Raw genomic sequence first — 12,279 nt, 5'->3', positions numbered from 1 at the left:
TGTATTTCTCTTGAAGTACTATTTCTGTTACGTTTCACAAAATTTGATATCCTGTATTTTCATTTTCATTTAGTTCAAAATACATTCTGCTTTGATTTCTTGTTTGACTAATGGCTTTTTAAGAGGCGTATTATTTTTTCCCCAAATTTTGAGGGATTTGACAAGAATCATTATGTTACTGATTTCTAATTTAATTGCATTGTAGTCAGAGAACATTCCTAGTATGACTTGAATCTTTCTGAATTTATTGAAATTTGTTTTATGGTCCAGATTATTGTCCATCTTGCTAAAATTTCTGTATATATATATGAAAAGAATGTGGATTCTGCTGGTTGTTGGACCAGTGTTCTATGAATGTCAATCAAGTCATAACGGTTGATGGTTTTGTAAAGTCTTTTATAACCTTGCTGATTTTCTGCCTATTTGTATTATAAATTATTCAGTGAAGGGCTTTGAGATTTATGATTATAATTGTGGACTTTTAATTTTACATTGCAGTTCTATCAGTTTTTGCCTCATTTATTTTGAAGCTCTCTTATTAAGTGAATAAGTGTTTAGGATTTTTATATATTTTTGATTTAATATCCTCTTTGTCATCATGAAATGATTTTTTTTTCTTTTTTTACCTCTGGTAATATTCTTTGCTCTGAAAACTAGTTCATCTAATACTGATGAAGCCATTCCAACTTCATTTGACCAGTGTTAGCATGACATATCTTTCTATCTTTGTACTTTAAACTTCAGTTTTTTAAAAAAGATTTTATTTATTTGACAGAGATTACAAGTAGACAGAGAGGCAGGCAGAGAGAGGAGGAAGAAGGCTCCCTGCTGAGCAGAGAGCCCGATGTGGGGCTCGATCCCAGGACCCTGGGATCATGACCTGAGCTGAAGGTAGAGGCTTTAACGCATTAAGCCACCCAAGTGCCCCTTTAAACTTCAGTTTTTATATTTAATGTAGTTTCTTCTAATAGGAAGCAATTAAAAAAAAACCTATACTGATAATCTCTACCTTTTAACAGGGGTATTTAGACCATTTACATTTAATGTAATGATTGACATGAATCTATCATCTTGCTATTTGTTTTCTATTTCTCCCACCTGTTCTTTGTTTCATTTTTTTGTACTTTTTCTGCTTACTTTTAGGTTAGCCAAGTAATTTTTAGTATTTTTAGTATTTAGTATTTTAGTGATGGCTTTAGGGTTTATGATATACATATTTAACTTATTATAGTCTACCTGCAAGTAATATTATACACATCAGGAATAATATAAGAATCTTATAGTAATAGACTTCCATTTTTGTCCTCTGGCCTTTATGCAATTGTTGCCATGCATTTACTTTTACATATATTTTAAATATATGTTTCTGAACAATTTAATGTGTAATTTGTTATGTACACTGATGTAATGTTCTTCATCTTTCTTGTGTTTAGGTTTTGTTAAGCTTCTGGAAGGCAAGTTTGTGGGTAAAGATGCGATAGAAGGATTGAATTAGCAATATGAACTTACAGAAATTCTCTTCAGATTGCTTCAGTGTCCAATGAATTAGGAAGCAAGACCACTGCCTGAAACTGAGGGTACAGGAAGATATGCTGGATGTGAGAGACGGTATAAAGCTGTCATGTAGAAGGGTCGGAGAAATCAAAGGAGGGTGAAGTTTAATATGGTTTTTGGGCATCTTTAAGGGCACACTTAAAATTAGTGATTTTGGGGCACCTGGGTGGCTCAGTGAGTTAGTGCTTCCACCTCCCTCTCTGCCTTTCTCTCTGCCTACTTGTGATCTCTCTCTCTCTCTTTCTGTCAAACAAAAAAAAAAATAAAATCTTTAAAAAAACAAAATTAGGGATTATGAATTGAAAGTCAACATGGTTGGATGTTTTTCTTCTTCAGTTTCAGTTGCAAAGGTGCAGGCACTTAGTATGTAGTTTTGCTAAGGCCAGAGTTGTGGCTTTGCCCAGTATTACAGTAATTCAGAGAGGGGCAGGGAGTTGAGGATGTATATAGGGAATGATTATATTGATTGATCATCAAATATATCTACATCAACTTCCCCAGTCAGAGTGGAAACTATTAGAAGGCAATTCTTAGCATCTAGAAGGTGCTGAACGTATTTGCTTGTCCCTGTATGGATGTGTCTTAACAGTAGAAAACCAAGGACTAAAGGAAGTTGTCGTATTGGAGCAAATTAGGTATATTTTCAAATAAAATGCTTGTAAAGTCCTTAACATGGCCCACACAGCTCTTCCTGTCCTGGCTCTAGCCTTATTAAACCAGCTTTCCTTACACCACACTCCCACTGCTCTCTCATCTTCAGATATACTGAACTTGTTCCAGTTCTTTGCACTTGCCACACAGCTTCGCATATGTGCCTCCCTCTGCAGGGTTGTTTTATTCTTCCCTGGTAGCTGACTCATCTACTTTTCAGATTTCCTGAGTAATTCCTACAAATATTCCTATAAATTTAGTATCTAGTATCTTCTAGTACTTGTCACAGTTCTAATTTTACATTGGTGTTGTTGATAGCTGTTTACTACTATGCAGTAAACTGATACAGAGATCTTACTGATGACAGAGATCTTGAGTGTTTCTAGATCCCGCAGGGCCTACTATAGTCTATGGCACATTGGTAGGCAGTATAAACATTCTTGGAAAAAAAATAATAAATAAAGGTGAAAGCAAGTAAATGTTGTATGTGAAGCCTGTTGTGGAGAGAATTCACGAGAAACTGGCTAGTGCCACTCGCCTACCCTCCAAAGCCTTGCCCTGAATCTTACACAGCACACAGGAAAGAAAGACGCACAGAAGCCTTTTCCCACAATTTCTGACAGCCTGTGGGAGGTGCCTGCGTACTGGTCTCACCGGATATACGCCAGGGATTGGGGGCGGGGCTCGGGTAGCCTAGGCAACATCCCGGAAGTTGTCGGCTGCGTTATCCTGTGGCGGGCCGGGCAGTTCTGGAGCCTGAAGTTTTAGTGGAGGCGGAGGAGGCCGTCGGGAAACGGAAAGGCAGGTTGCGACGAGGTGGCGGAGACCTGCAGTCTGTAGCCCCAGCGCGTCTTAGGGGCCGGTCTGCAGGACCGGGAAAACGGTGGTGGTGTCTCCCTTCTGTTCCCTAGGGCTTTAGGCGCCTGGGTGGAGGATCCTTAGTACGGAAAGAGAACCGCGACTCTGTGTTTTGCGACTGTTTGTGTGTGTCAGGATGAGTGGGTGTGTTGGTGTCTAGCGCGCTCCCATTAGGTGCACTCTGAGTGTGCGCAGCGCTTTCGAGGAGAGAGCTGAAGTTGGGGGGTACCCTATTGTAGCTATCAAGGAATTTGCAGTGTAGTGGGAGACAGAATACCCAGGGTACCGGGGGACAGGGAGTGTCATTTCAGTCGACTGGATGGTCAGGAAAGAGTTTATCAGGAGGAGTCGCCGGAATGAGTTTTGAGGAGTGAGTGGAGTTAACCGCGTGGAGAAGGGAGCGAAAGTCTGAAGGGGTTCCCCGCAGAGCAGAAAGGATGGGTGGAACAACTTGTGAGGGGGAGTTATATGTGTGGGAGGTTGAGAGGAGCAAAGACTGGAAGGGAAGGTCAGCCCTGCCACAAGGAGGGCAGAGGGTCTTAGTGCGTAGCTGAGTTGGAGTCCTCTCTGCAGGGACGAGCTATTAAAATCTTTGGGGGAAGAAAGTAAAGGGCTGAGAGTTATACTCTGTCCTGATATGGGATAAAGGATTGATTGCAGGGACAGTTTTTGGAAAGAGGTTCTGTTTCCCTTTGGTCAGTTTTCCACCAGCCAGAGTGGATTTGCTAAATCTCATCATAACTCTCCTTCCCTAAAATCCTCCAGTGGCTTCTGTGGTTTCTTTAGGATAGTGTTCAAATTGCTGTAGCTTAGAAGGCCATGATATGTCCTCTGCCTTTCTTTTTTAACCTCTTTCTAGCCCCTCACCTTTTCAAATTTGTTGATCAAACTGAACTTCTCAAACCCTTTGTAAATGCTTTTTCTCCCACCAGGAACATTCTTTCCCCCACTTCTAGCTTTATTCATACTTTAACTCTCAGCTTAAACATTTTGGGAGCAATTACAGGGATGTAGTGGTCTTTTTGTACTGTGTAGAGTAAGTTAGGTATTCACATGACACTGAATTTACTTCTTTTTATTGTAATTACTCATTTTAATTGTGGTCTTCTGATAAACCCTAAGCTCTGTGAAGGTGCAGACTATTTTAGTTTCTTGTATTTTGTGCCTGGCTCTTGGCAGATGTTTTCAAAATATTTGTTGAAATAATGGATAACGAAGTAGCATATGAGTGAAGGAGTTCAGTTAGGAGAAAGAGCTTGGATGAAAACATTCCTAGTAGAGATGAAGAGGGGACAGATGAGAGAGATATTTCAGGGAAAGAATGAATAGATTACGGTATCTGATTCGCTAAGAGACAGGAAGGAATAGAAGATGATGCTAACTAAGGTTTTAAACTGGAGCAGCCAGAAGGATGGTAATTGTGTAAGTTCAGTTGAGTTCAGACATTTACTGAGCATGCCAATTGTATATCAAGAACTAGAGGTTGGTGGGGAGGGGCATGGATGATAAGCTATATTTTGACTATATTGTATGTGAGATATTTGGGAGATACACACAGAAGGCAGTTGGAAATGAGCATTTGGTATGTTGGTGAATAATGTGGATCCTTGATTTGGGGCTCATTTTAACAGTGTGTTTATGTGCCCAGTGCACTTGTAGCTTTGTTCAAGGGTATGAGTAAGGTCACTGAGGGAAGATGTGAACACCTTTCTTACTTTCTAGTAAGAAAGTAAAAGTAAGAAAGCTTGTACCATATTAGACCTGTTTACTCCTTTATCTCCAGTGCCAGTCAGTGTCTGGCATATGATAGCTTACAAAAAACAATTATTGGATGAAGAGAGAGGGTGTCTAATGTAATAAGAGGGTTGAGATAGAACTGCGTGAAGTTTTTGATTATGTGGTATCTGAGGAGGGGCCAACAGAGCCTGCAATGAAAAGGGGAGATGAATAGGAGAGAAACTGAGAGAAAAAGTGTCAGGGAAACCAAGGGAGGGGAGGGCTTCCAGGAGTGGGAGTCTTTAGCGTTGGAAAAGGCTTGAGAAGAGGTAAGAAGGCACCAACAATTTACAGTTAGGAAAGTATTAATATTTTAGATTTTCTCCAAACAGGCCTAGATTTTCTGGGCTATGCTGATTTTGTACTCCTTAATACTAAAAACCATCAGAATATCTCAATAGTCTCACATTTCAGCGTATGAACTACAGCTCCCCTACGATATCTGATATCTGTAAATGACTCAAAGTCTCTTTGTTAGACCGCAAAGTCTGATCCTGGGTTAAGAAAAATATGCCCACTTGTATTGGTGATGTTCAAGGGAACACTTTTCAGTGCAAGGGTTGTTCCTACATTACAGCTTAGTTCTCCCTTTGTGATCTTAGCACACACAGGCTGGAATTGAGAGTTGGCTAGCGTATTAGTCTCTTATACTCTATAACAAATGATCACAAACCTAGTGACTTAAAACAATACTCATTATCTCACAGTTTCTGTGAGGCAGGAATTTGGACATGGTTTAGCTCGATAGGGTGCTTAGGGTCTCACAAAGTTATGATTAATGTGTTGGTGGTCTGCGTTCTCATCTAGAACCCAGCTTGGGAAAAGTCTGCTTCCAGGCTCACCTCACTTAGGTTATTGGCAGAATTCATTTCCCTGTGGCTGTATGCCTTAGGAGTCTTTTTTTTTTTTTTTAAGATTTTTTATTTATTTACTTGACAGACAGAGATCACAAGTAGGCAGCGAGGGAGGCAGAGAGAGAGGGGGAAGCAGGCTCCCTGCTGAGCAGAGAGCCCGATGCGGGGCTCGATCCCAGGATTCTGGGATCATGACCTGAGCTGAAGGCAGAGGCTTAACCCACTGAGCCACCCAGGTGCCCCCTTAGGAGTCTTTTTATTGACTTTTCTGCTCGGGGCTGCCCACAGTTGTCAGAGTTCTCCGCCATATGGCAGTCACAAGTGGCAGTCGGCTTCTTCAAAACCAGCAGGAGAGACTCTCTTGCTCTACTTTCCTAAGACAGAGACTTGTGTGACATAATGTAATCACAGGAATGACATCTCCTCACATTTGCCTTGTTTTATTGGATAAAACAAATCACAGCGGGAAAAAACCTCGAGTAAGTCATAGATCCTGTCCAGACTCAAGGGTAAGGGATCATACGATGGCATTATTCATTGCAGGTTGTCTTAAGAGTAACCACAGCCAGCTTTGCTAGCCTAAATTGAAGTTTAAAAAAAAAAAAAAAAAGAAAACGAGAACAGTAGTAGACTATTGTAGTCCATTCAGTCTTCCATAACAAAATACCGGAGACTAGGTAGCTTATAAATGAGAAATTTTTTTCTCACAGTTCTGGAGACTGTGAAGTCCAGGATCAAGTCTCCAACATGGTCATGTTCTGGTAAGGGCCCTCTTCCTGGTTCATAGCCACCACATGGTGTGTCCTCACATTGTGAATGGGGTTAGGGATCTGTGGAGCGCCCCCCCCCCCTTTTTTTTAAAATTTATTTGACAGAGAGAGATCACAAGTAGATGGAGAGGCAGGCAGAGAGAGAGAGAGAGAGAGGGAAGCAGGCTTCCTGCTGAGCAAAGAGCCCCATGTGGGGACTCGATCCCAGGACCCCGAGATCATGACCTGAACCGAAGGCAGCGGCTTAACCCACTGAGCCACCCAGGTGCCCCTGTGGAGCCCCTTTTATGACAGCACTAGTCCTATTCATGAGGGCTCTGCCTCCCAAAGGCCCCACTTCCCAAAGGCCCTACCTCCTAATGCCGTCACTTTTGGGGCTTAGGATTCAACATGAATTTTGGGGGAACACATTCAGACCATAGCATCTACCTTCATTTCATTGCAGTTTTTGTCAGTGAATATGGTTTTTTTTTGGGATGTTTCATTTTCTTATGCTAAAATTGAGACCTGTTCACATTGCCACAAATAATACTCAGGCATTTGTTCAGTTGTTTGTATTAAATTTCCACATCTCTTTGCTCAAGAAAAGTTCTGTTTGGATAATTATATTTATCATCAGAAGCCACCATTAGTGTACAAATGGCTATGATTTAAAAAATACTGCTTTTCCTAAATTTCTGATACTGTTATATTGAGGGCCTCACCAATGAAAGAAGTATATGGGCCTTTTTTGACTGCTCATAAGCTTTTGCATCTGTCAGACTCATGGTTGGTTTTTCAGAATTGAGGCTGAGGTTTTTCAGAATTTCAGAATTGAGGCTGAGGTTTTTCAAAATTTTAGCTTCTGAATAAGTATAGTATTTTAAATAAAATAACTTGAAATGAATTATTTTAAGAGGAAAATGGATTCATTGTAGAAAATCTGGAAAATCTAGAACCAACCAGAGATAACTCAGTATTAGTGCCATTTTCTAGGAAGTACATTACATTTAGTGAGACCTGTGTTTTTGTTTTTTTCCCAAAAAGGTGATTTTATTAAAGCATGGGGACAGAGCTCATGGGCAAAAAAAGCTGCTGCTGAGTCAGACCTGATTTTGAATGTCACCTCCCACCTGCCCATTATTATTTGTGTGACTTTGAGCAATATAATGTGCTTAATCTTTCTAAGTCCCATTTTTCTCATTTGGGAAAGGACTAATAGTCGACACCATTAACACCAGTTAATGACACCATCGTCATTAATCCTAATTAGAACTTAGTATGTTCTAGATAGGGGTTTTCAGCAACTTACATATTTAATTAGTTCCATTTTACGATTTCTGGCAAAGTTGGGATGTGAACCCAGACAGTCTAGTTTCAGTCTGTATTCTTTTTTTTTTTTTTTAAAAAGATTTTATTTATTTATTTGACAGAGAGAGATCACAAGTAGATGGAGAGGCAGGCAGAGAGAGAGAGAGAGGGAAGCAGGCTCCCTGCTGAGCAGAGAGCCCGATGCGGGCCTCGATCCCAGGACCCTGAGATCATGACCTGAGCTGAAGGCAGCGGCTTAACCCACTGAGCCACCCAGGCGCCCCTCAGTCTGTATTCTTAACCGCTGTATTGTCTCTCGAGACAGAATGTGCCTCATAGGGTTGTGGGATTAAATGTGAAATGCTTAGCATAAATAAATGCTTATTAATAGTGTATGTATATTAACATCATTGAGAATATACTATACTTGAAGTTCTATATTCTACGTTTTACACTTAATTTTATGTTTTGTTGTGTCATTAAACATTTTTCTTAATACAATTTTTTTTTTAAGATTTTATTTATTTGACAGAGAGAGAGAGAGGTCACAAGTAGGAGGAGAGGCAGGCAGAGAGAGAGAGAGAGGAGGAAGCAGGCTCCCCACTGAGCAGAGAGCCCGATACGGGGCTCTATCCCAGGACCCTGGGATCATGACCTGAGCTGAAGGCAGAGGCTTTAACCTACTGAGCCACGCAGGTGCCCCTCTTAATACAATTTTAATGGGTATATAATTCATCCAACAGATTTAGTGACATTTTATTATTCTCCTTTATTTCTGCAGAGTAAATTGAAGAGTAGGTTAGAGAGTAAAATACATTAGAAACTATTTCTGAACAACTGTTATATTTTCCATATCTTTTTAATAACAGCTTTATTAAGATATAACTTATATACCATGAAATTTACCCCTTAAAAGTCTGTAGTTCAGAGCTTTTAAATAAATTTACAGAGTTGTGCATTGATTGACTGACTCATTTTAGAACATTTTCATCACCTCAAAAAGAAACCCCGTTCCCATTAGCATCCATTCCCTCCTCCTTTCAGACCCTGCCAACTGCTTGTCTCTTTTTTGTCTCTATGGATTTGCCTATCCTGGACATTTTGTGTAAATAGAATCATACAATATATGGCCTTTGGTGTCTGGCTTCTTAACCATAATATTCTCAAGGTTCCTATGCTATGTTATAGCATATGTCAGTACTTCATTCCTTATATTGCTAAGTAATATTCCATTGTATGGATGCACCATATTTTATTTATCCATTCAGCAGCTGGTAGACATTTGGGATTTTTCCGCTTTTTGTCTATTAAGAATATAATGTTGCTATGAACATTCATGTGCAAGTTTTGTATTGGCATAAGTTTTGAATTCTTGGACATATACCTAAGACTAGAATTGTGGTAACTGTTTAACTTTTCCAGAAGCTACTGAACTGTTTTCCAAAGTGGCCATGCTATTTTGCATTCCCACTAACAATACAAGAGTATCGTTTCTCTGCATTCTCACCAACTCTTGTTATTTCCACCCTTTTGTTTATAATCATTCTAGTGGGTATGAGGTGGTATGTCATTGTGGTTTTGATTTGCATTTCTCTAATGACTAATGATGCTGATCATTTTTTCATGCGCTTATTGCCCAATTTTAGTATCTTCTTTGGAGAACTGTTTATTCAGCTCCCTTAGCCATTTAAAAGTTGCAATATTTGTGTTTTTCTTGGTGAGTTTTAAGTTTCTTTTATATATCCTGGATCCACGTTTTTTATCAGATGGGATTTGCAAATATTTTCTCCCATTCTGTTGGTTGTCAAGTCATTTTCTTGATGGTATTTTTTGAAGCACAAAAGTTTTAAATTTTGATGGAGTCTATTTTTTCCTTTGGTTTCTTGTGCTTTTAGTGTTATATCTGAGAAACCACTGCTTCATGAAGATTTATGCTTCTGTTTTCTACTGTGAGTTTTATGCTTTTAGCTCTTAAAATGAAATTGGTGATTTATTTTTAGTTAATTTTTATGTATATTGTGAGGTAAAGGTCTTAATTCATTCTTTTTCATATGGATCTCCTGTTGTCCCAGCACCATTTATTGAAAAGACTATCCTTTCCCTATTGAATTGTTTCTTGGAACCTCTGTTGAAAATAAACTGACCATACACGTGATGAGCACTGGGTGTTATACACAACTGATAAATTATTGAACACTACATCTGAAACTAATGATGTATTATGTATTGGCTAATTGAATTTAAATAAAGAATTAAAAAAAAAGAGAGAAACTGACCATAAATGTAAGGGTTTGTGTTGGATTTTTTAATTAATTAATTAATTAAAAATATTTTATTTATTTATTTGACAGACAGAGATCACAAGTAAGCAGAGATGCAGGCAGAGAGAGAGAGAGGGAAGCAGGCTCCCTGCTGAGCAGAGAGCCTGATGCGGGACTCGATCCCAGTACCCTGAGATCATGACCTGAGCCGAAGGCAGCAGCTTAACCCACTGAGCCAGCCACCCAGGTGCCCCTGTGTTGGATTTTTAGTTCTATCCTATTCCATATCTTTTATTTATTTATTTGTTTATTTTAAAAATTATTTAATTTATGTATTTGAGAGAGAGAGTACATGCAGGGGAAAGGGACAGTAGGAAAGGGAGAAGCAGACTCCCCACTGAGCACCCTGACAGGGTCCTTGATCCTAGGACCCTGAGATCATGTCCGAAGCTGAAGGCAGATGGTTAACTGACGGAGCCACCCAGGTGCTCTGTTTGTTTATTAAAAAAGAAAAAAGAAAGAAAAAAAAGATATTCCTATTTATTTGAGAGTGCACACACATGAGTGGGGGGAGGGGCAGAAGGTGAGAATCTTCAAGAAGACTCCCCGCTGAGCATGTGGCGTCTTAACACAAGGCTCCACCTCTTGACCTGAGATCCTGACCTGAGTGGGAAACCAAGATTTGGTTGCCCAGCCCAACTGAGCCCCTAGGCTCTCCCTCTATTCCCTATCTTTTAAAATGGTATTTATGGTTCTGCCACTTCCTGTGTGACCTTCACGGTTAGTTAAATTCTTTGTCCCTTAGCTTTCTCATCTGTAAAATGAGTAATAAATAGTAAATACTTAATGGGCTTACTGTTAGGATTAAAGGAAATACTGTGTGGAAGAACTTACTTAGAACAGTACCTTAATTCTGTTAGCTAATGCAGTCATTACCACCTCCACTGTCCTCATTACCATCACCATAAGACAATTAAATATTATTCTCTAATTCAAATGTGACTTATCGCTTTTGCTGGATTGTAAACCCCGAAAATAGATAACATGTTTGAAGAGTCAATGTGATTGATAAGACAAAGCAAAGAGGACTAAGGAGAACCTCTTGAAAATCCTTGCATTTGGATTTTTTTATCACTTAATCATTTTTTAAAAGTGTGTTTAAGGAAGATCCTACTGTCCTTGTTTTAGGATAATTTGGAAAAAAGGGGGTCCGCTGGAAAGTTCTGTAACTATTTAGGTGTGTAATGAAATTTTGGAATGGGAGTCATATATATGTGTTGCTTGTTAAAAGTCACATACATGTTTTGTAAAATCCTAGTGTACAGGAACTATGAGTCTTACTCTAGTTTTGGGTAATATTTAGTCCAGTGTCCTTAGCATTGCTGTTTTAAGAGTGCCAAGCAAATGTTGGCAACTTCCAAATGTCAGTTTAGTATCGGCAGTCACCATCCCTTAGTACTGTGTGGGAATATACTAGAATGATATAACTTGTTTGTTCTCTAAAATTTAGCCCCTTTTATTTTAGGTAAACACATATGTATCTATGGTAGTGATTTTAAGTAATAGGATGCTCAACAAAGAACTCCAACTCTTTGCCTTTTTCCTTTTGCTTTCAGACTGTTAGCCTGTTACTGACATTTTCTCTGTTAATTGTGAAGTTTGTAACTGATGACAAGCTTATACCTGCTGTTGTAGCTCTGATCTTTATCATAATTTGTATTCCTGGAGTTCTTTATTAAGCAAATAGACATAAGCTCTTAACTTGAAACCTGTTTTATCATGGTTATCAGTATAGCTTTCTAATTGTGAAGTGAATGAACCAAGTATTTTGGAAGACTATTCCTTTCATTATGCTTAAATTTTTCCTAGATGTCTTTGTCCCCATCCAGAGATACTTAATTACCACTTTTTCTTGTATTTTAAAAATTTGATATGATTATGACTTCTAGATGTCACTTGTCAGAGTGAACCGTTATGGTCCTCGGGGAGGAGGAAGGAAAGTGCTGAAGGTGAAGAAGAAGAAAACGTCTGTGAAGCAAGAATGGGATGTAAGTCTAGATGGGTTAATAAACCTGTAAGATTGCTCTGGGGGAATAGATGTGATGACGTGGCCCTGGTCACTCGAGACAATGCTCTGAACGTGATAGGGTGGAATGGATTTCTGGGCGAGTCATATCCCAGGTCTTGGAAGGACACAAGTCAAGGTCGTAACCTATACCTCTTTTGAAGAGGAAAGGTGGGGAGTATGTTTTTAAGAAGTCCCAC

General features: G+C 39.3%; 1 protein-coding gene across 7 annotated transcripts in view; it reads left to right on the top strand.

Moving 5' to 3' along the window:
* Window positions 1-12,279, top strand: part of SPICE1 (spindle and centriole associated protein 1) — a 68,373-nt gene that overhangs the window by 10,028 nt on the left and 46,066 nt on the right. For 2 of the 7 annotated variants that reach the window (XM_047724946.1, XM_047724925.1), the window contains exons 1-2: window positions 2,916-3,006; window positions 11,964-12,062. In XM_047724946.1, coding sequence (XP_047580902.1) covers window positions 11,964-12,062 — 99 coding nt within the window. In that variant the 5' untranslated portion in view covers window positions 2,916-3,006. Of the gene's footprint in view, window positions 1-2,915; window positions 3,007-3,036; window positions 3,190-3,243; window positions 3,444-6,430; window positions 6,455-11,963; window positions 12,063-12,279 lie in introns of those variants that run through there. The other 5 variants (XM_047724939.1, XM_047724943.1, XM_047724929.1 and 2 more) reach the window with 4 other exon arrangements.

Source organism: Lutra lutra, chromosome 1 (genome assembly GCF_902655055.1).
Source record: "Lutra lutra chromosome 1, mLutLut1.2, whole genome shotgun sequence".
In the NCBI taxonomy this organism is placed as follows: domain Eukaryota; kingdom Metazoa; phylum Chordata; class Mammalia; order Carnivora; family Mustelidae; genus Lutra; species Lutra lutra.
Note: the sequence above shows the minus strand (reverse complement) of the source record. Positions and strands in the feature narration are given on the sequence as shown.